Here is a 23,144-nt window from a genome sequence, read left to right on the forward strand (position 1 = left end):
CTTGGAACACACAAAAACATCAGTCACTAGGAATGGGAATAATTAATTGATGATCGATTAATGGTCGTTAAGAATTTGATCGATCTGTGTATTTTTTTATTTTATTTTGACTGTGTATCAGTACTCACTGAACTGAAACATGGCCAAGCATTGGATAAAGCTACAGTTTGCAAACTGAAAGTTGCAATAACACACACAGAAATAATGATAATAATAATATAGAGTATTAATTTGAGCAAAACTAGCTTACTGTATCAAACCTTGCTAGCATGAATTACTAGGTTTAATTTGATCCAAAGCTTATTTAAATACAAAACACACTCAAATATGCAAGATTACTGTGAAAACTAACCTCATGCCTCTTCGGGGGCTAAAACATAAAACATTAAACTCCTTGACATTATCTTTACAGTTTAATCTCATGTGAGTTAGTTTTAAAATCAACAGGAAGTCTATTTTTGTCCTTTCAAAATAAAAGCATCCATTATCAAAACAGGCTTACAGTACTTAGTGTATATATATATATATATATATATATATATATATCTTTTATTTTGCCCATGTATGCATGTTTTTAAAACATAGCGATTTATCGAATAATTAATCGTTAACGTTATAGATGATTGCGTTGGCAGGTTTCTTCCAAACGCCCATCCCTGTCAGCCAGTAAAGTAACGTTGCAAACAAATGGAACCATGCATACATGATAGTGTTGCTGCTGCATGATGCTGTAAAATGTGCCCTCCTTTTACTACGACTTAATCTGTTGCAATAAAAACAGAATAGTAAGTCCGGTTAATAAAAGTGACCCAGTTTTCTCCTCCGCCAGGTGTGACCACGGTGCTCACCATGACCACTCTCAGTATCAGCGCTCGAAACTCTCTTCCTAAAGTGGCTTATGCTACCGCCATGGACTGGTTCATCGCCGTGTGCTACGCCTTCGTTTTCTCTGCACTCATTGAGTTCGCCACAGTGAATTACTTCACCAAGAGGAGCTGGGCCTGGGATGGAAAAAAGGCAATGGAGGCTCAACAGCCCAAGGTAAGGACCGTGTGTGTGTGTTTGTGTGTGTGTCCTTTTTGTTTACACATTGTGAGGACCCAAAGCTGGCTGACATGTTTTGGGGACCTGTGCTAATCTAATGAGTTGAAAAGCAAAATTTTAACAGGATTAATAGTGGGACAGATAAGCAAAATCATGCATTTCATGGCTAAAGCTTGAAAGTTTCAGCATGTAATCTACGTATCCAAAGGTTGTATTTTAGACGTGGAGGCAGTTTTCCATTTTTTGCCCCCTCTGCATTATAACCATGTATATTTTTGCCAACTTTGTTCTAACAAAGATGCTTCTGCTGCCTCAGCCATAGTCCTGTAACAAAATTTAGTTTAAAGCCTCAATTTGGCTCAATGTAAAAATATATTTTGCAGAAGTTCTGTGCAGTCTATGTGTAATAAGGGCATTTAAATAAAACTAATTGATGTTTACCACTATTTTCCCTGCAAAAAGGTAACCAAAATCGCAATTTAACAGCCTGAAATGTTTCCACGTCTGAAAATAAACTACATGGTCTATAGAAACCATGGAGCAAGTTTCATGCTTGAATCATAAAATGCACAATATCTTCAATATATTAGCTTATCTGCTGCACTATAAGAGTTTATTCAGACTTGGTTTCATGGTTTAGGTCAGACGTTTTGTATTCAATTTAGAAACAATGATTTTGCTTTCTGTATTTATTTGTTCTTCATGGTTCTCTCCTGCACTTGATTGAATGCTGTTGGATTGGTTCAAACAAAGTGAATTTGCGGAGTTAGAGCACCAACTTGCTGGGAATTAATAACAGTAGTTGAAGTTGAGGAAATGGAGAGAAATGAATTGATTAGTGGCACACTTTTTAATCCTTCTGTTATATTGTGGGTCAAATAGACCCATTACAAAGTAAAAAAAAAAAAAAGAAGAAGTTAAAAGTATTCACAAAAAGAAAAACATTTAAAATGTTGTTGTTGTTTTTTAAATCAATGTCATATAAAACTATTGTATTTTTTTATGTAGGTCCTTCCAATTATCCTCACTGATCTGTGAGAGGTAAAGAACACCATTGCACTAAATATTGATTGAAATGCTTAGTAATGGAGTTAATCAATAAATATAAACAATTTTTATTGGGATTTTTGGGTATCTGACACTAATAATAATTATTAATTAAACATGCCCGAGTCAAATTGACATTAACATTATTGCTGTTCCTGAAAAATAAACATAACAGGAGGGTTAAATAACAAAGCTATCTTGTTTAATTTAACTTGAGGAAAGGCATCAAGTATTTTTAAATCAATAGGCTCAAGTCCAAGTGAATTCACAAGTCATTGATGTGTAAGTCCAAGTCAGGTTGCAGGTCTTTTTTGATTTTGTCAATTTCAGTCTAAAGTCATCAAATTTGGGACTCGAGCCCAAGTCATGTGACTGAATTCAACCCAATGAATTTAATCAATTGTGAGTCGTCACGACACTTGGAAGTTTGTCTGTCTGTATGAATATTGTTCACCATAATTCAGATGCAGATTGTTGTGTTGCTTTTCGGCAGTCTCAATATTTTCCTTTGGTTGGTAGTAGGAGGATTGAAGATGCGAGGAAAAAAGGATAGTGATCTATGTGTGCAGTTGTTGAAAGACGCCTTATTTAGAGAAGAAGCTGCCACAGGGGATACATGACATGCTCAGACAGTTTGTGTCCTTTAGTATTATTATATATTCCTTTAAACTTTATGTTATTTGCAGTGGTGGAATATGACTATGTCTATGTAGTCAAGTACTGTACTTAAGTACAGTTTTGAGGTACTTTTACTTTACTTAAGTATTTTCATTTTATGTAGCTTTATACTTCTACTCCACTACATTTAGCTGCCAGCTTTAGTTACTTTTCAGGTCGAGATTTAACATAAAAAACATGAGGTGAAGTGATTAAAGTGACATTTGTTTAAATTAAACCTCATAACAGTATATTAAGGATATACTGCTTGTATGCTTACATAAATGTATCAATAATAATAATATAATAATATATTTTGAACATATAAAACAATCTGAGTGTGTCCATTCTGTACTTTTACTTTTGATACTTTACGTACATTATGATGCTGATCCTTTTGTATATTTACTTACGTAAGTGTTGAATGCAGGACTTTTACTTGGTAGTGGAGAAATTTCACAGTGTGGTATTAGTACTTTTACTTAAGTAAGAGATCTGAATACTTTTTCAACCACTGGCTGTCTGACACATTATGGCCATATAAAGCTGATAAAACTTACATGTGCGCAAACAGCTGCTTATTTACACATTCAGAATTATTGTCATTTATTTGGAGATGTATTTCTGGCAATATGACAAATGAAAACAAATGTAACAGATTTAAGTCATTTTTGGTCTTTACCAGCTCCAATAAAATCTGACTCTTTAGCTGCTAAATGCTTAGTCATGTTACTGCTGGAAATTATTTAATATATCACACGGATTTTAACTTGTTAACCCATTGAAGCCTAAAACGCCTGTAAAAAATGCCTGTAAAACCTCTGGGCGATTTTAAAATAAGCCCCTAAACCTGAAGTTTTTCTGGAAATTCAACAGAAGTGTCAACGCTTCTATTAAATAATAGATTTTTTTTTAGAAATGAAATTCAAAAAGTATTTGAGAGCTTATACAAATACTACAAAACGACGTATCTGCTTTCCAGGCTTCAATGGGTTAATTAGGGGCAGAAATCAGAACTAGTTTCCATAATGCTGATGCATGACTATAAATTTACAAACAGAGAAAACTGTCATAATCCAACAGTTTGACAGAAATAGTTAATAATTTGGGCAAATGTCACTTTTCCACTTGTTAATTTATTTTAGTTTTGGGGCAATTTACATTTCCAGTGATGGAAGTGTTATTTTTACTGTACTTTTTGGTACCTTTTTGAATCTAATGTATTGTATGGTTGGAGTTTACAGATAAGCAGGAGCAAGAGCTTTTAAAGCTCACAAATAAAAAAAGTTTCTTTGTCAATGACTTTAAATAAAATGACCGTAGGTTTGACCATTGTTAGAAACATCAAGGATAATGTAAGTGCACAACTCAATATCTATATATAGTTGGTCGTTTTTACACATATTAACACGGTAATGTTACATATTATATCTTGAGACCCTACTGTGGTTTCACTCTGTCAATAGCTTTTCAGAATTGACTCCACTTTTCCTTCCATTTCTTCCCTTCTCTATTCACTCTCTCTTCTCTGTGATACTTAAAGAGTGGCAGTGCTGAAAGGGGGCAGAGGAGTAGTAGTCCATGTCACACATGATAATAAAGTAAGAGATGAATTAGGCAAGAAGTAGAACTTCAGAAATAGTGGATCAATAAATTCGCAGTCCAGTGGGCCGGTATTGTGGCCCAGTGCCAGCTCATTACTGCCCAAGGACATTGATCCCGACTCTCAAACTTCACTGGACATCTTTTATTCCTCTCTTTGTGCTGTTTTTTGTGTATGTGTGTGTGTGTGTGTGCCTTTGTCATTAACTACCTGTTCTATTATGTTCAATGAATGTGCAAGCACCGTTATTGGCCAGAAATCAATGCGTTTCTTTCTCCCCGCAGAAGAAGGACCCTTTGGCTCTGTCTAAAAAGCCGAACAACACCTGTTCTGCTGGTGTGAATTACACCACCAACCTTACCAAGGACGCATCCATCTCTACCATTTCAAACAGCACGGCTGTTCAGCTCAAGCCCTCTGAAACCAAGGCCCCGGACCCCAAAAAGACTTACAACAGTGTGAGCAAGATTGACAAGATGTCCAGAATAGTGTTCCCGGTGTTGTTTGGGACCTTCAACCTGGTGTACTGGGCCACATATCTCAATAGGGAACCAGTGATCAAAGGAGCAGTTTAAGCTCCACGATCAGGATCCATACATCCTCCTGACTTCAGGATTTCATAACTGGAACGCAATCAAAATGAAAGCCACTTAGTCTAGTTCAGTTTTTTTTAGGTCATTGTTTAACAATGCATGTCTGTCGCTTCAGGAGATGTTGCCTTGAGTTTGTACATGTACGATATACGACTTTTCCTTAAAGACACTCTTATTTATCTCATTTTACAACTCCAGTCACCAATTAGTTTCTGCCAAGTTTTGATATTTCAACATTTTAGCATTTGGCATTTATATTTTCTCCTCGAGTCAACGGTAGATGATGGTACAGCAAGGCCAAATGCTATGCAAAACAACATTTTTACTGTGTCATTACTCGAAAGCGGCTTTTTACGTTTTGTGACTCTATTACTTTGTACAAATGGGCTGGAGGTCCAGGTGTGAAGGCTGGGCCCAGGCACATGGGACTTTGCTTCCTTGTTAAAAGCAGATGAATAGCCATGCTAAATGTGTTGCCTTCAGAGTGTGATAACTCATTATGAATGCACTGAAATCTCCTGCAGTTACTTTTTTCAGAAGCCAGATTTACAACTTTCATTCAATCATATTCGAAGACCCTGCTTCCATTTAGCTGCAACATCCGATCTGAGTGATCCAAACACAAGTGGACAGCTCTCAGTCTGTGTGTTCTCACCTGGCAGTAGCATGCGTCTCCACATGCGTACCACTTGTGATCCAATTCCACTTACCTGCTCTGTTTGTAAATAATGGTAAATGGACTGCACTTATATAGCGCTACAGACTGCGCTCATTCACCCGTTCACACACACATTCATACTGGTGGCAGAGGCTATCCTAAAAGGTGCCACCTGCCACCATTGGGATACACCGATGAACGCAGCATCGGGAGCAATTTGGGGTTCAATATCTTGCCGAAGGATACTTTGACATGGCCAGGAATCGAACCACCGACCTTCTGATCAGTGGGCGACCGCTCTTCCAACTGAGCCACAGCTGCAATTTCTGTTTGAGAAACAGCAAATGTGTTGCTGTTTTGAACAGGCGGGGGGCAACAGTGCCCCTCCCATGCCTAGTCAGCCGGAAATAAAAGAAAAGAAGAAGTACTACTAGTAGTAGTCGTAGTAGAAATCAAAACAATACATCGCTTTTCTCCACCTAAAAACATCTCCAGACTCCGACCCTCACTCCCTTCATCACCAAAAGTATAATGAATATAATGAAACAACAATTAACAGAAATTAAATAACACAAAAAAACATAAAAAACATTTAACTACGAAGCCTACTTAGCCATGGGAGAAGAGCAAATATCGACGAAAACGATCAAATCAGCAAGTAAACACTGTCAGACAAAAGGTAATCACCATCGCAGAAAGGTAAACTCTGTGGCGAACACAAGACGCGCCGCTTTTTAAATGCTCCCGGTGGATGTTGATGCTGTGTGGAGGACGGACCAAATACACAACGCCCATGCAACACGCTGCGGACGGGCCCGATGGATTTTAGGTGTAAGTCACATACCCGTTCTCACTACTATCTGAATGTGGAGACATGCGGCCCGAACCACCTCCAAATGTGTATTTTCTTATCCGATCTCAATACGTCCTCAATGTGTCCTGACAGTGTTTTCACCTGTATTTAGAGCTGTCCACTTGTGTTCGGATCACTCAGACCACATGTTACTGCTTAATGGAAACAGGGTCTTCTTGTTTTGTGTTTTGGCTACTTTTCTCTCAGATTTCAAGCTAAAGTGATTGATCGTGGCAGCTTCTGTTTCCGGGTCACCACGTTGAGAATCCTGTATGTATGTACGTATGGTCGTAGTTGAAAAAACATGTATATATTTGCCCTAACTGCTTTTAGAAAAGTACCACTAAGCCAGTAAGGTTAGCTTCTATGTTATGCATATACAGCAACACAGTGTTACTCTAGTCTAGTGCTTCATTGACTGGATATTGAGAAATGAGCAGAATAGCTTGAGCTTTAGCAATTTTTAACAGAATATACAATGCTTTTTTAAAAACATTTTTTTTTTTTTTTTAGATCAGTTTGTTGTTTCTATAAGCTTTGATGATAACTTGCAAATATTCTTGATTAATATTTGAATGCTAATCACATTTTGTCATCATTTAGAGTAACTGCTGTAGTTAAGAGACGGACTTGAGCTCATCAGGTTGTCAAAGAGACAGAAAGTCACAATGACCAGGTTATTGGATTTTGACCATTATCGTTTTTAAATCATGATTAGTTGTTTTTAAGGCATCAGGCAAAAACATGGGAATGAGTTTTAATACAGAGTTGTCATTAAGTGTTATCTTAAAGGAATGTTTTGACATTTTGGGAATTTTGCTAAGTTAGATGGGAAGTTTGAAACCACTCTCATGTCTGTACGGTAAATATGAAGCTACAAACAGCAACTGGTTTGTTAAGCTTAGTACGAAGATGCAAACAGTGACAAACACTATGCCTGGCCTTGTCCAAGGTAAAGAAATCTGCCTCCCTGCACGTCTCAAGCTCATGCAAAACACATTGTTTCCTACGTTACAGCAAGAACACAGACTTTATGGCTTATTAGCTTCCTTTTGTTGCTGGTTTTGTGTGTCCTTGTAGTTGTTTTGGCCTTCTTGTAGTCATTTTTGTATTTCTTTGTAGTTGTGTTGGCCTTTTTATAGTCATTTTTTGCATTTCTTTGTAGTTGTTTTGGCCTTTTTGTAGTCATTTTTGTATTTCTTTGTAGTTGTGTTGGCCTTTTTATAGTCATTTTTTGCATTTCTTTGTAGTTGTTTTGGCCTTTTTGTAGTCATTTTTGCATTTCTTTGTAGTTTCTTTGTGTGTTGTTGTGGCTGTTTTAGTCTTTGTAGTAATTCACACATTTCTTTGTAGTTACTTTGCATTTCTTTGTAGTTGTTTTGGCCTTTTTGTAGTCATTTTTTTTGTTTCTTTGTAGTTGTTTTGGCCTTTTTGTAGTCAATTTTGTGTTTCTTTGAAGTTTCTTTGTGTGTTGTTGTGGCTGTTTTAGTCTTTGTAGTAATTTGCACATCTCTTTGTAGTTACTTTGTGTGGTTTTTTTTTGCTCCCTGTTTTGATGGCTATTTTCTCTGAGTCTTTGTGGTTGCCTTGTGTCTCTTTGTAGTTGTTTTGCCCCTTTTCATAGTAGCTATCTCTGTTGTCTAGGTTCTTGTACATTCTATGTTGTACTGTGTTGCATCTCTTTGTAGTTTTCTTTTTGTATCTTTATGTCATTTTATCCTTCTGCGTCTTTTTGATTCTTTTCCTGGTTGGCACATTTCTTTGATCAGCATTTTGTAGGTGAAGTTGATTGTGGTGGACTAGGTGGCTAGGTTAGAGCATAAGTACAGTATAATAAAGGTAGAGCAAGTGTTAGTGTCAAAGTTATAAATTATCAGTTTGTGTTGACTTTACACTTGAAATTAGATCATTAAAAAACGCATTTCCCTTCCATTTGTGAATGGATGACACAAACAAGGGTGAGGGTAAGTGTTTTGTGAATATTTTACCTTTTGTGTCAAGTCTCCTGACTGTAGCTTCACATTAGACATGAGAATGGTATCGATCTCCTCATCTAACTCCGAGTGAGAAAGCGAATAAGCGCTCTCAGTGGAATAACTCCTCAGTGGAGCTTCTTACATGATACTGCGACGGCTGCATGCACTCCACTCACTTCAGCAGAGTCAGTTTTGCAGTCTTCACAGTTCGCCTAGAAACAAACACTTACAGTTTGAGCCTGCTGTCTGTTTGGATTGAAATATGAATGTGATCATGTGACTTTATGCCTTCTGTGTGGCCTGCCTCTATTTAATACGTTTATGGAGCACACCAGTTGTATTGTATTATAACAATTAAAGTGATTTTTAGGTACAGGCTGTTCTTTAAATGCAACTATCTGAAGCAATAAATAATGCTCATATAATTAATGACTTCTGTTTATGGTAATATGTGATCATTTGACTTTCATCTTTTTATCCAGATTTGATCATTTTGGCAATAGTCTTTTTCTATATATGGCTATGCTCTGATTTATTTGAGCTCCCTCCGCCCTCTTTGGAAGCACAGTGCTCTCTGACCATGTTTAATGTATTTATTTGTTTATTTATTTTGTAAAATACTTGTGCAGATGACCAATGTAAAGGTCTGGGCCACAGTTAAAAAAACAACCTTCAACCTTCTTTTCTTAATTGTTATGCATACCTGATTCCCAATAAAGCTTCACTGACTCCATTAGTCTGTGGTTATTGGTTAAAAAAAATAAGATTGTCAGTTGGGTTCATCATGACATTCATAATTTGAAGTGTCATGTCAGAGATTTCCTCGGTTTTTCCTCCCGTGATTCTGGATAAATACACACAGAGAGATAGAGTGGAAAATGTATTAATGTACGGTACATATATTTAGATACATTTATGCAGTGAACGTGATAAAACGCTTAATCTTGCTTGATGGAACAACGGTCTGCACATGCTGCTTCTCCTTTGATTATACACATGCACATCCAGATCATGCAGCTTCTACAGTTGGTGGACTGGTAAATCCATCTTGTGGGGTATCTGTGGCGGTAACATCTGGCTCACATCTGTTTGACAAGGATTTAGCTCCATTTAAGTTGCTTTTTCCATTCAGCTGGCCCATACTCTACACCAAATTAAGCTGTCACTGATGCCACCAAATGACATCAGTCATAGTGTATAGCTTGAGAAGCAAACATGGGCTGCAGCACTATACATGCTGGTGAAGAGGACCGTCCTCAACCACCACCACAGTTCTATCAAAACATACTCCAGGCTAGTAGAGCTGACCTTTATACACACATTTTACATATGACACAGTGATGCAGTCAAACAACATGAGACAGGCTGATGCTAAATTAAAAGACATACATAGATTTACATACAATGGTATATATACAGTCATGGAAAAAATTATTAGACCACCCTTTTCCTTCAATTTCTTGTTCATTTTAATGCCTGGTACAACTAAAGGTACATTTGTTTGGTCAAATATAATGAAAACAAAAATAGCTCATAAGAGTTTAATTTAAGAGCTGATATCTAGCCTTTTTCCATGGTTTTGTTGATAATAACCAAAATCATAATCAAGAAAACCATGGAACATGGCTAGATATCAACTCTGAAAGATACGAAGATAAGATACAAAGATAAGATACATCAGTCTGAAAGATACAAAGTTAGACTGTAGTTTCACACCACTTAACTAATTGCAAACATAACATGATTATTTATATTAGTAGTTAATGTGAATTTTTGATAGAACGTTAGCCAAAAGCTGTCCGATGTGGGATACAGTTACATTACTGTACAGAGGTCAGAGTGTCATCATCTTCTCATTTTACTGTCCACAAGAAATGTATTGTAGGCTTTTTCATATGTATGAACAAGACAAATGCAGTCATGGAGAAAATGAGTAGGCCTTAGTTTTCTTCAATTTCTTGTTCATTTTAATGCCTGGTACAGGTAAAATAGCTCTAAGTTTAATTTAAGAGCTGCTATCTAGCCATTTTCCATGGTTTTCTTGATAATAATCTAAATCATCATTAAGAAAACCATGGAAATGGCTTGACATCAGCTCTTAAATAAAACTCTTATGAGCTATTTTTATTGTTATCAATATATTTGTCCAAATAAATGTACCTTTAGTTGTACCAGGCATTAAAATGAACAAGAAATTGAAGAAAAGAAGTGGTGGTCTAATCATTTTTTCCATGACTGTATACCACAAACAGCTATCAGTTAAGTGTTTAGAGGCTGCAGCTCAGGGTTAACTACAGAACTGGAAAAAGTTTAGAGTATAAAACTTGTGGGGTATGTGTAGCCAATCTAATATAAGGCACTATTCATTATGGGTGCTATCTATGACACGCCTGCAAAACTGCTTAGTCAGGAGGGATGAGAGGACACTCACTGTACCTTATGTTCAGACATATACTGCAGCTACTTCATCAGCATATAAAATATCTGTAGCTCATGCATGTAGCTCACTGAAGCCATCGGATTGCTGAGCGAGCACTTTCTGCTGTTACTACAGAGCATGAATGTGCCTGCTGGCGTGCAGTGGCACAAAGCTGTATCATACTTTTGTGTCTAACTGACCTTTTTAGGAAGCCTCAAACACCACATTATCATTTGCAAAGTGTACAAAATGTTGCTCCATAACACAAATTTATAATTTTTCTAAAAAAAAAAAACTATTAGGTCACCTTGATTTAAGCCATGCATGCAGGTAATAAAATCCTTTTTAAATGAATATAGCACTTTTAAACCTCAGTAACAAAGTGCCAGATAAAGGATGAAAATACAAATTAAGAAAGCAGAGTCATAAAGAAGGAAGTAAACAGATAAATACTAACTAAAGGTGAGCATCACAAATGGAGGTCAAAAACAAGAAAGGACATTGAGTCAAAACAAGACTATAAAAAAAGAGTTGAGAGACGTGAATTTCTTCAGTGTGTTGTTTCAAAGTCTTGGCAAAGCGGTCAACTCCACATCCTGTTTTTAATGTACAGCACCTGGAACCTCACGTGAAGAAAAAAAGGTTTTGGATTGACCAGAGATTTGAATGAAAAATGCCTTAAAAGTATTTTAAATTTAGAGCTTTTTTTTGTAAATTCTCACATCATCTGTGTGACCTTTAACCTGGTGAACCCAATATTCTGTTCCCTTCTAAGTCAATTGTAAGTGAAATCCTAATAACCTGATGTTGCTTTAATTAACTAAACTAAAAAAGACACTACATCACTTGTAAGCAAGGCTATTATAGTTAACAAATACTAACGAAAACTAGAATTGAAAAAGCATTTTTTTCGTTACCTGAAATAAAAAAAAATAGAGAGTTTCTTAAAAAACGCTAACTAACTGAAACTGTAACTTTTCAACTTTTTTCATGCATAATCATTTTGGTTGATATGAAATCTATTTATTTAGCCCCAACCAAACAGCTGCTGGTTAGTGAACAAGCAGGAACACCGCAAGCAGGAGAAGGTAAATTTAAGTAAAGATGTTTATTGAGACTGGGATGTCAACACGACTATGTGAGTCAATCGCCTTCAACAAGTTCAGCACTTCACTCGAACCAAAATTAAAAACATCCGAAGCAGCAAGAGTTAATAACCTTATTGGGGCTGAGATGGATAAGGCAAATAGAATAAAGGTAAAATGTATTGTGACCTTTTTTAATCTCGCACCCAACAAATACCCCATTTCAAAAAAACTAAAACTAATAAAAACTAAACTAAAACTAAGCATTTTCAAAGAAATAAGAACTAGCAAACTCACTCTAAGAACTAATTAAAACTAACTGAATTTGAAAACAATATTCTCAACTAAATCAAAACTAATCCCAAAACTAAATTCCCAAACTATTATAACCTTGCTTGTAAGTTAAAAAAAGATGTACTGTCAAATACACTAAGATGCAATGCAACGTAATGCTAGAAATCATAAACAGCCATTTACATGAGTGGAACAGACATTTACAGTAATACAGAGCAGCAGGGAAACAAAGTTGCAAAGTTTCTTCTTCCTTGTTTTTCTTTACCACTATTGCCACACATGGTAAAGTAATTACCAGTAGACAATTTTCAGACGCCCTCAGACTTTTCCACCTGACTCCCTCACCCACCTGCTCACCTGTTTCCACTCTCCCTCATCAACACAGCAGCATATAACCAACAGGCTGGTTTCCACCCATTCACTGTCAAAGTTCTCATGTGCTCTGTAGCTTTGCTTCAAGCCATCAGAACCTTATCAAAACCTTATTAGAACATTATCCTGATGCTGACCATGTACCCAAACCTGCCTGCAAGCCCTTATACTGTATAGTGAATATCTTTATTGAGACAATAAATCACTGAGCAGTACCAGTCTGTCTGCATCGAATGCATTTGTGTTCAATCCGTTTTTCCCCGGATCAGCTGTTATAAAATTGATCTCTGTCCCTTCCTGCATTATAATAAGAAAAAATACCCCCAAATAAATCATGTTTAAACCCATGTGATTTTTTAAAATTCTATATTTTCTGTTCTGTTTTGGTCAAAACATGTTTTCTTCATCTTGTTACATTGAAGTTGACATGCAAAGATGTTCAATCAGTATTTCTGATTTTAAAGACTGTATCAGGTTAGTGTGCTGAATAATAATAATAATATTTAAATTTATTTTATTCACAAATTTAGGGTTAGGGTTAGGGTTAGGGTTAGGGTTATTTTATTTTATTGTTTCTGTTACTGTATTATTAATATTACTATTATTATTATTTTATTATTATTATTATTATCATCGTCATTATTGTCATTATTATTATTATTATTATCATTGTTATTATTATCATCATCATCATCATCCTCATCATTATTATTATTATCATTATCATCATTATCATTGTTATTATTATTATTATCATCATTGTTATTATTGTCATCATCATCATCATCATTATTATTATTATCATCATTATCATTATCATCATTATTATTATTATTATCATCATTATCATCATCATTAATATTATTATCATTGTTATTATTATCATTGTTATTATTGTTATCATCATCATCATCATCATTATTATTATTATTATCATTATCATCATTATCATTATTATTATTATCATTGTTATTATTATCATCATCATCATTATTATTATCATTATCATCATTAGTATTATTATTATCATTGTTATTATTATTATTATCATTGTTATTATTATTATCATCATCATCATTATTATCATTATCATCATTAGTATTATTATTATCATTGTTATTATTATTATTATTATTATTAATTAATTAATTATTGAAGTAAACTATGTGAGTACTTCTATCACTGTTCTCTGTGCAGCGTGTGCATTTCAGTTTTGAGCCAGCAGAGGATGACAGCAGGCAGCAACAGACAGCAGCATCATCAGCGCTGCAGACAGGATCGATGTCAGAGGATCAGTTCGTCTGTACAGCACGCAGCCTCCTGATGCTACTGTAGCTCTGCCCTTGTTCTCCACCAGGGACACGTTTCTGTTTCTGTCACCGTGCTATTAGTCTTACTTTAATGCTGTGATTCGCATTGTTTGGTACCATCCAAACCAAATTAAACTAGATTTATGAGCTACTGTACTATTTCACTGTCATGAACGGATTAATTATCTCAAAAATACATTTCTACCTTTCAAGAATATGTTGTATGTGTCAGAGGACAAACACAAGAGGCAGACAAAGGAAGAAATAAACTGTTGTTGTTTTTCTTGGAGTGCTTCACTGAGGCTCAGCCAGAGATGCATTTGAAATGATAGCCAAAGAAGTTGAAGGGTCAGTCACATTGTTCTGTAAATAAAACCCCTGATTGGCCCTTTATAAGGACCGCTCAGAGAGAAGTTATGTACAGCCTGAGGGTCATTTCTGTTATTGTACATAATCTGTACGTCTGTCTCTCTGGAGCATGTCAAGATACAACAGCTTTAAAAAATAATAACCCTGATGAATTTATCTGCTGTGGTTTTTATCCTACATACCTGTACGTTATGGCTGCCTAGCTGAACTGCTGTGGCTCACAAGTGTGTGTTGTCCACACAGACAGCATTGCAGCTGCCAGTGCTATCTGTCTACATCCATCCATCCATTATCCTTAACCGCTTATCTGAACTCTGGTCGCAGGGGGCTGGAGCCGATCCCAGCTGACACACCCTGGACAGGTCTCCAGACTATCACAGGGCTGACACATAGAGACAGACAACCACTCACGCTCTCATTCACTCCTACGGACAATTTATAGTCACCAATTAAACCTAAGCTGCATGTTTTTTGGACTGTGGGAGGAAGCCGGAAAACCCAGAGAGAACCCACGCTGCAAACTCAAACAGTCCAACATACTATCAATAATTAATTTAATTTCATTATAACTGTAGTAATTATTGTAGACAGAAAATAGGAATGAAGAATGTGCTCAATTGTAAAAAAATAAATAAAAATAAATGTAAATGTATATTTAGTACAACCGAAAACTGTACAAGATATTTTTAGGCAACCAAAATGTTACATTTAACTTTCAGGAACTGGAAAAACACTGTGAAAGGGTCGAGAAGACAAAAAAAAATTTGCCGGCTATTTAAACGTAAACGGTACTGGTAGCCCCGTCCTCAAGCATACCTTGCTTTATCGTCCATATTTGGACAAAAGGATCAAGTTGTGGGCAAGAGAGGGCTGGATTTGTCCCTGAACCTCTGTGGGGACATTTCTCTGGTAGCAACCCGTCAATGCTATTTCTGCATTGGCTTCACTTTTCAGACAGCGAGGCTTTGTCCACTTCTTTTATACAGTCATCAGTTGCACTGTTGGAGATGCATGATTCAGTGTTTTTGGTGCTGGATCCATACTTATTACTAAATATCAGAATATCTCCACCTCTGCTGTACAGATTTGGAGTTTTTGAGTCTTTTTAGAGTCTTCCAACTTCATAAACTGCTGTAGTACCGTTAAATCACTAAATCATGGTGTGCACACAACTGTTACTGTAGGTACAGAAGATAAAATATTAACCCAGCGTGACAAGGGCCCTTAATTGCAAATACAAACACCGCCAATCAGTAGAGTTTGGCAGCAGTAACAGAGCTCTTGCATCACTTTAGAAGCTGTCAGACGTTGCAAATAATGTGGCAACTAACAACCGCTCCAAAGAGGCCACTTCACCTGTGCAAGAGCTGCAGGTGCATCACCAAAGTAAATTAATTGATCAACTTAAAATATAAAAGCACTAACAACAATAAAAAGAAAAACAAGAATAAGACAAAAAGCATGTCCATTTTTGGCCGTGAAATGCAAATACTGGCTAGCATCATAGACGTAGGTGCAGTGACATCACCCAATGGTTGGACTACTGTTTTGAAGGTCGAGCTGAATCTCACTGAGAACTTGAAGCCACCTTCGTGGCAGCACCTTGTAATCACAAGGTAGCCTCACCCATTGAAGCATAATCTACTTTATCCTCTGTTTTACTCAGAATGGGACCATCATTTACAAAATGAAAAAGACTTGAAACTAGCGATTGAGTCTATAAGCGCATCAGGAAAAATGTTTACTGAGGTTAAAAATCAAGTGAGAAGTAGTGTAATTTTCTCATAGACTTTTAGATGATTGGACTGTTCTTTTTATACTCAGTAGTGTCGCCCCCCTGTTGGCCATTGGAAAGAATGCAGGTTAAAGACACTTCTGCATTGCTTTCACTTTTCAAATAAGCTAAACTAAGATAAGATAAAAAAAAAAAGAACTGTATTAATCTGCTCTGAGAGTCATGTAATACAGCTGCTAAAACTGTTGTCTAATACTCCTTTTCAACCAATGCAAACCTATTTCTTTTGCTGGGCTGGTGCTGGTGCTGGTTCGCAGTTGGTTCAACTTGCAAACCTTCTCAGAACCTGTTTGCTTTTCCACAGGATCAAGAGCCACGCCATTACGTCACTGTATACACCTGTAAATTCTGGTTCCAGATTGCTCCAAGTTACAAAAACAATTACAAAAACAATCACAATATAGGATAATATAAGAGAAACAATGAAAAAAAATAGGTAACAATAACAATATATAATATAAATATAAATTATAAATATAAATCCAATCGCACGTATTTATTTACTTTATACTAGTATAAAGTAATGCCTCATATGCTAGTACAAAATATAGATATTGTCAATTTATTTAAGCCCAATCCAATGACAAAGGCATCTTTTTTTCTTATTCTTTTTTTTTTTGCACAAATTCTAAATAAGAATTAAAGAAAAGATGGAGAAGATCAGATATTCAGTGAATGGTAACTCTGATAAATTTTATAATACGTGGCTTCCCTTTTTAACATTCTTTCACTCTATTCACTCTATGCCTTTCTCATTGATGGACCCCCACCTCCTCTCTTTCTTTTTCTTCTTAACATTATCATTATTATTTATTTATTTGTTTGTTTATTTTTTCTCTTTTCCTCTCTTCTCCTTCTCTCTTATTCACTTATTACATACAAGAATCCTCAGTTACTTTTTTTTTTTTTTTTTTTTTTAATTTGCACTTGTTTGTTTGTGGCCCGATCATGTTCCTATTGGGCCACAAATATAAAATAAGAAAACATCCTAGGAGGCAGACCGTATGTCTTGCTCTTCATTCATTATGATGCACAATATTTCTATTGTATTAATTTGTTTACATTTTCAATTGTGATGCGGATGTGATGTGATATTCAATGTAATTATAACGTTGGTTCCTGCTCTGATGTGCCTTACCTCCTAAGAATATAAAAAATAAAAAATAAAAAGTATAAAAGAAAGTGCGAGGGGGAAAAAGCTCAACAATAAGTATTTTTATGCTGGTCTTACAGTTTCTATGGAAAGTGCAAAGTAGTCCCTAAGAAAGTGGAGTGACGCAGACTTAACCCGTAGAGGAGTTTTTGATGAATTAGTGGCTTTCAGCGGGTGCACTCAGAGTGTGAGCACCTGCGCGAGACCAGCACTGTCCGCACTCCGCGAGCCTACAAGTGAGAAGCTGCTGCTGCGCGAGGGAAGGATTTTAAAACCCCTCATTTGAACAATGAGTGAAATGTGTGTTGGATTACAAACTATGAGGAGCTTTTCCCTCGCTTTATCCTCTGAGCTGCTGTGACCATCGTGTCCAGACACCGACAAGCGCCGTCCTCTCTGACACATCTCTACTTGTTGTCCTCCTGAAAGAGAAACATGTCCTCCAAATTACTGGCTTATGTCTCACTTGTGTCTGTCCTTCATACCTGGTAAGTGACGTGCTTTTGTTTCAAACACTAGAAAAGACGTGTGTTGTGTTCAGGGATGTTGGATAAAGCTATGTTTGTATCCTGCAGAAAACTTTGTGGTTAAGTTTATCTGAAGGACTCTAGATTACATTAGGCTATGTTAACGTGCAGGATGTAAAAAAAAAACCAACAACCCAGAAAAACACTACGCCTGTTTCCAACCTCCACTTTTCCTCTACAGCTGTCTTACTATCGAGTACGAGGAAGAATACGAGGATGTCACTGTGAACCAAATGCTGGCTCCTAAATCACAGGAAACCGACACCACGGAAATACTCAACAATTTACTCAAAGAATATGACAAGAAACTGCGACCGGATATCGGAGGTAACTGAATATTTTGTTTCAGTCACTGTCACATAATGTAAATCCATCACATTTATAGCTGTTTAATTGGTGAATGCTGCCAGAATTGACAACAACTAATCCTACACTTCAGTCTGACCCGTGGAAGCCTGCATGTTCAGACACTATCTAATTATTAACTGGTAAAACACTGCACATATGCAATAAATACAATATCATATATCACAGAACATGATTATTCTATGCAAAATCATGCAATGTAAGTATAATACTTTACAAGGTCAGGCATCACAGCTGCGTATAACTGCTCTACCCATTTTGCATGTGAGGTTATAAGGTGACATTGTGCTTTTTGTAATATGGTGTTGATATGCTGTAACACACTGTGGCAGCTCATCATCTCAGTGTTTGGGTATCTATCACATGCCTAAATCCTAGATGTGACAGTTAATCAAAATGGTATCGAAATCGCAATACTGACTCGTGCAATCGATATCACAAGAGATGCAGTATTTGATAAAAGGCAAAAGTAGCACTCTGAAAGAAGTATTGTGGTGCTGCAGATATGTCCTTGCCTGCAAATCTTATTCTACCAGCTTAAGAAAAATCTGTTTGGTACAGATCCTTACAGAAACACACACCAAGGATATTTTTTGGATATTTATCCATGAAAATAAAAATAATGATGCAAAATTGATCATTCCCTGCAATATGGTGAATTGTAACAATTGCAGTATCAATTCAACAGTTGTTGGACCCAGTATCGAAAATCAGTAATTTTTGTTTATGATAAATATTTGTTATCTTCATAATTTTGCACATTAATTTCCATACAAGAATGCCACCTTGTGTTGTCATTTTAAAGGGGGCATATTATGTTCAGTTTGAGGTTTATTCTTGTACTTTGTGTTTCTACTAGAACATGTTTACATGCTTTAATGTTCAAAAAACACATTATTTTTCTCATACTGTCTGTCTGAATATACCTGTATTCACCTTGTGTCTGAAGTGCTCCGTTTTAGCACCTGTCTCTTTAAGACCCCCCTCCTGAAAAAGCACAATCTGCTCTGATTGGCCAGTGTTTTTGAGTCTTACGCATCTGCGCCCCTTGGCATCTCTGCATCGCCATTACAGCCGGGGAATGACTGTAACAACCCTGTAGTGATATTTTATATCTATATATTGTATAATTGTGACATCACAACCTGGTGGCTCATTTGAAGGCACAGTAACTGAACAGGCTGTATGCATTTCTCCATGGTCTGCATTTTGATACTTTCACAGTATTTATATAGCACCCAGGCTTGCTATATAATACAAAAGACATGGAAATCTCACTTTTTACTTTTGGGACGTTTAAAAACAAAGGAAAAGGACTAAATTACATCTCACTATGTCATCTATCAAACCCATCAATATCTTTATTAAAGGCACAGATATCTTCAATTTATCAAGCTGATAATATTATACTATAAGGCTACGTTTACATGATGACGGTCTGAACAGAAGACGCAAAAGTGGTGTCGCGTCTTCACTTTTTATTCCTCGTTTAGACGAGCATTTTCGGGAGGAAATCTGCGTGCATACGGTGACGCAAGAGTGTGTGAAATTCGATTGTATGCATGCCAGGCGGCATCACTTAAAGTGATAAGAGCATCTTTGGGCATGCAGAAGTTTTCACGCCACACATTTTCATCAGCTACTCCTTCCACAAAGTTATCCACCATCCACTAGATCTCCCAGGTCTCGTTCACAGCCGTCTGGCTCGCCTCCGACGAATTGCTGCATCCAAAATGTGATAGAGGTAATTACAGATCCTTCTCTGTTCACTAATACTATCTGTACATATCCTGTACATTTGGTGGAAAGACTCCTGTAAGTTTATTAGAGCTGCCAGAGCAGTTTGAAGGTCCGACGCATGGAAATAATCCCACGTTTGTTTATTTTCCTTTACTGGAGCATGTATGTGACGTAAACACATACGTGACGTGAGCAGATCTGAGCAGAGTTTTGCGTCTTGGCAGTGTAGACGGACACGCTACGGCGGAGCGTATTTAACTTTTCCACTTTGGAGGGTGGTTTCAGATTTTTGCGTTTTTAAGCCCCAAAAACGCCGTCACCGTCTAAACGAAAGGCACTTCCGATAAAAAATGTTATGTCGTTTTTACCCGCAAGCGTCCTTGTGTAAACGGGGCCTAAATAAGAGTCTTTTTGAAAAATGGTGCTACAAAGCTGCTACAACAGTTATGATATAAATATCTCCACCTTTTCATATCGTTGTAATTATCTTCATACTTACTTGTGTCAAATGTTAAATTGTCTTGCCGTGTAACCTTGAATAGTATTCAACCATTCATCCAGTTTAGGGGTCATTTGACCCACATTATTGACCTACATGTGTAAAGTTGGTGTAATTACTTAAAAACCGTATTTCCGGGTTTAAAAAATGATGTAAATAAAAAAATGTAAATAGCGAGGATTGCAAAACATTTTTTGAGGAATACCACAGAATATGAGATGCTGGACTATTTGTCTCGAAAATACATTCAAAAAGAAGTGCTAGGTAGGTAAAGGATTTTTATCCTTGGTTGTGTGTTTCAAGCTTGGAGAAAATCACCCAGTTTCAGCTGTTTGTTACTTACTGACCTACAGCAAAAAAAAAAGGTCAAGATCTTAGTCATCTGCATATCCTCATGAATATAAATTACATTTAGAGGTTAAAACTTTGAGTGCAGGAGAGAGAGATGAGGCGTTTTGTAATTCACAGACTCTTATGTCACATATAGTATGAGAGGATCTGGGAATCTGTTGTTTGTTGGTCATGTAGAGGCAGTATTTTTCACACTCAGCCTTCTAACCAGGCTCTGCTTCTGATTTGCCTCTGATTAGCTTTGGTTTGGTGTGAATCAAGAATTAGTATGATGGTCATGTTTTGTGAGTTGTAATGAGTGCATGATAGAGAGGGGCCTCATATATACAGTATATAGCTGTTTATTTGAGGTAGTAGTTGAGAGCTTTTATTGCGGGGAACCAATAACAAGCCAATGTTATTTTCCAACTACTGAAATAACAGACCACAGTTACCACAGCTCAGAGTAGAGCTGGAGGTCACATTTTTCATCCGAACACTTCTCAGTACCCTGTTGTATTGTGGAGCCTTGAAAGAATTCACAGACATGGTTCACCTTCAACTATTGAGCATGGTTCTTTTTTTACTGATACAGTTTGTTGTTTGTGGACTTGAAAACTCACTTTTTATCTTCTATGACTGGTGCTGGTGTACCTGTTTCTCTGTTACGATAACCTGATGACACCACACCTGGAGGAACATGATGGTGCTTTCGTCCACAATCTTGTTGCATTTAAATTCATAGAGAGCACATGGCAGCTTCTTGTATTTTGCCTTTATCCCCAGAAACCCACCAGTACCCCAGTACTCTGCCAGGTCTGCTGTGGTGCAGTCAGTGAGTCATGACTTGATTCCAGGCGGCAACCTCCGGGTCTGAGCAGTGAGGCAAACCAGGAAGTGCCTTAAGCTGCATTGTACCGAAAATTCCAACAGGGGGGCGCTGACGGTGGCTGCAGAAGCATTTGGGTCCATTCATTTCAATACAAAATGTGAAAACTTCTCACTTGATATATTACCTTAGAATTTTTAAGTAAAAAATCTTCTACAAGACAATATGATGTTAATAGTGAAAATAATGGCCCCATTCAGAAGAAAATAGAAGATAAAGAATCCATTGATTTAGGGTGTGGCTAACTTTGATTGACAGGTCACTAACAAGGCGAGCTATCATCAGAAGAGAAGCAGAACAATGTGTATCCACGGCAACGTGTCAATAAAGTTATATATATATAAAGAGGACATGTTTACAGGTGTACACAGTGATGTAATGGCGTGGCTCTTGATCCTGTGGAAAAGCAAACAGGTTCTGAGAAGGTTCGCAAGTTGAACTAACTGCGAACCAGCTCCAGCACCAGCCCAGCAAAAGAAATAGGTTCGCATTGGTTGAAAAGGGGTATTAGACATTTTCCCTCTGCTCTTACTCTCGTCTTAACAAACAGTTTTAGCAGTTGTATTACTTGACTCTTAGAGCAGTTGTTGCACATGCAATCCACCTTTAACTATGGATACCAAGTCAGATAAGCTCTGTTGTTTTGGCCTCACAGAGAGGGGACAGAAAAGAACAAATATAACGGGTACTCAGGATGTCACTGAGGAGCCACTGCCCTCACACATTGAGCGGTGGAAAAGACCTTTTGTTGCTGTCCTGAGAGATTTGATCCCTCTCTCACATCCTAAGTGCCACTTTCTCTTTGTCAGTTTGTCCATGTGTCACTTTGACTCCAATAAATAACCCTAACCTCTCACTCTCCTCTCTTATCAAACACATCTGGGGCTTTTTTGTTCGTTCACTCACCCTGTGGTCAGTCTCAGATGCTTTTATTTATCTCACCCAATGCTCTAAACCCCTCTGTCTCCCATAACACATACTACGTACGTCAGTGTAATAAATTAAAGATTTTCCAACAACATCGAGTGACATATGGACAGTGTACCGCCCAAGCAGTTATGTTGATATATCAGATGGTAGCCTCCTCCATGATAAAAATAAAAGTGAGGTAAATTTTGGCCTCTATGACCCAAATAACATATATGACAGATGTGTTTTAGAGTCAAAGTATGCTCAGTTGAACAGTTACTTTTAAATAAACCATTCATGCCATGCAGATTTTCTCATTCATCCTATGGACTTAGACATGTGTTTGCCATTAAAAATTAATAGGTGCACTACTTAGATTGTATAAAAGAAGTGGACTTGGCTACTATCATGTTCCCATTGGTTCCGCTACAGGGTGCAAGCAAGGTGCATCTGTTATCCACGTTAACTGTGATAGTGACTAGGATGACAAATCTGGATTGTGAAGCTACGTCCACTTCTTTTTTTTCAGTCTGTGGTGCACCATTAAGTGACAGAGGACAGAAATGAATACTAATACTGACCAAGCTGCCCTAGAAGAATAGAATAATATATCAGAGAGAATCAATTATTTTTTGGAGTTGTTTTTTGACATCTTT

At 36.9% G+C, this 23,144-nt stretch overlaps 2 protein-coding genes across 4 annotated transcripts in view; both read left to right on the plus strand.

The window, feature by feature from the left end:
• The window catches only part of gabra5 (gamma-aminobutyric acid type A receptor subunit alpha5), a 46,047-nt gene extending 36,883 nt beyond the window's left edge, over positions 1-9,164 (plus strand). For all 3 annotated transcript variants that reach the window (XM_059340489.1, XM_059340488.1, XM_059340490.1), the window contains exons 9-10: positions 830-1,041; positions 4,636-9,164. In XM_059340489.1, the coding sequence (XP_059196472.1) occupies positions 830-1,041; positions 4,636-4,926 (503 nt within the window). In that variant the 3' untranslated portion in view covers positions 4,927-9,164. The remainder of the gene's footprint in view (positions 1-829; positions 1,042-4,635) is intronic.
• Positions 9,165-17,469: 8,305 nt separating this feature from the next.
• LOC131977526 (gamma-aminobutyric acid receptor subunit gamma-3) overlaps positions 17,470-23,144 on the plus strand; it is a 75,241-nt gene continuing 69,566 nt past the window's right edge. Inside the window, exons 1-2 of the mRNA XM_059340878.1 lie at positions 17,470-17,716; positions 17,937-18,082. Coding sequence (XP_059196861.1) covers positions 17,664-17,716; positions 17,937-18,082 — 199 coding nt within the window. The 5' untranslated portion in view covers positions 17,470-17,663. The remainder of the gene's footprint in view (positions 17,717-17,936; positions 18,083-23,144) is intronic.

This window comes from Centropristis striata, chromosome 9, assembly GCF_030273125.1.
Source record: "Centropristis striata isolate RG_2023a ecotype Rhode Island chromosome 9, C.striata_1.0, whole genome shotgun sequence".
Taxonomy (NCBI): Eukaryota; Metazoa; Chordata; class Actinopteri; order Perciformes; family Serranidae; genus Centropristis; species Centropristis striata.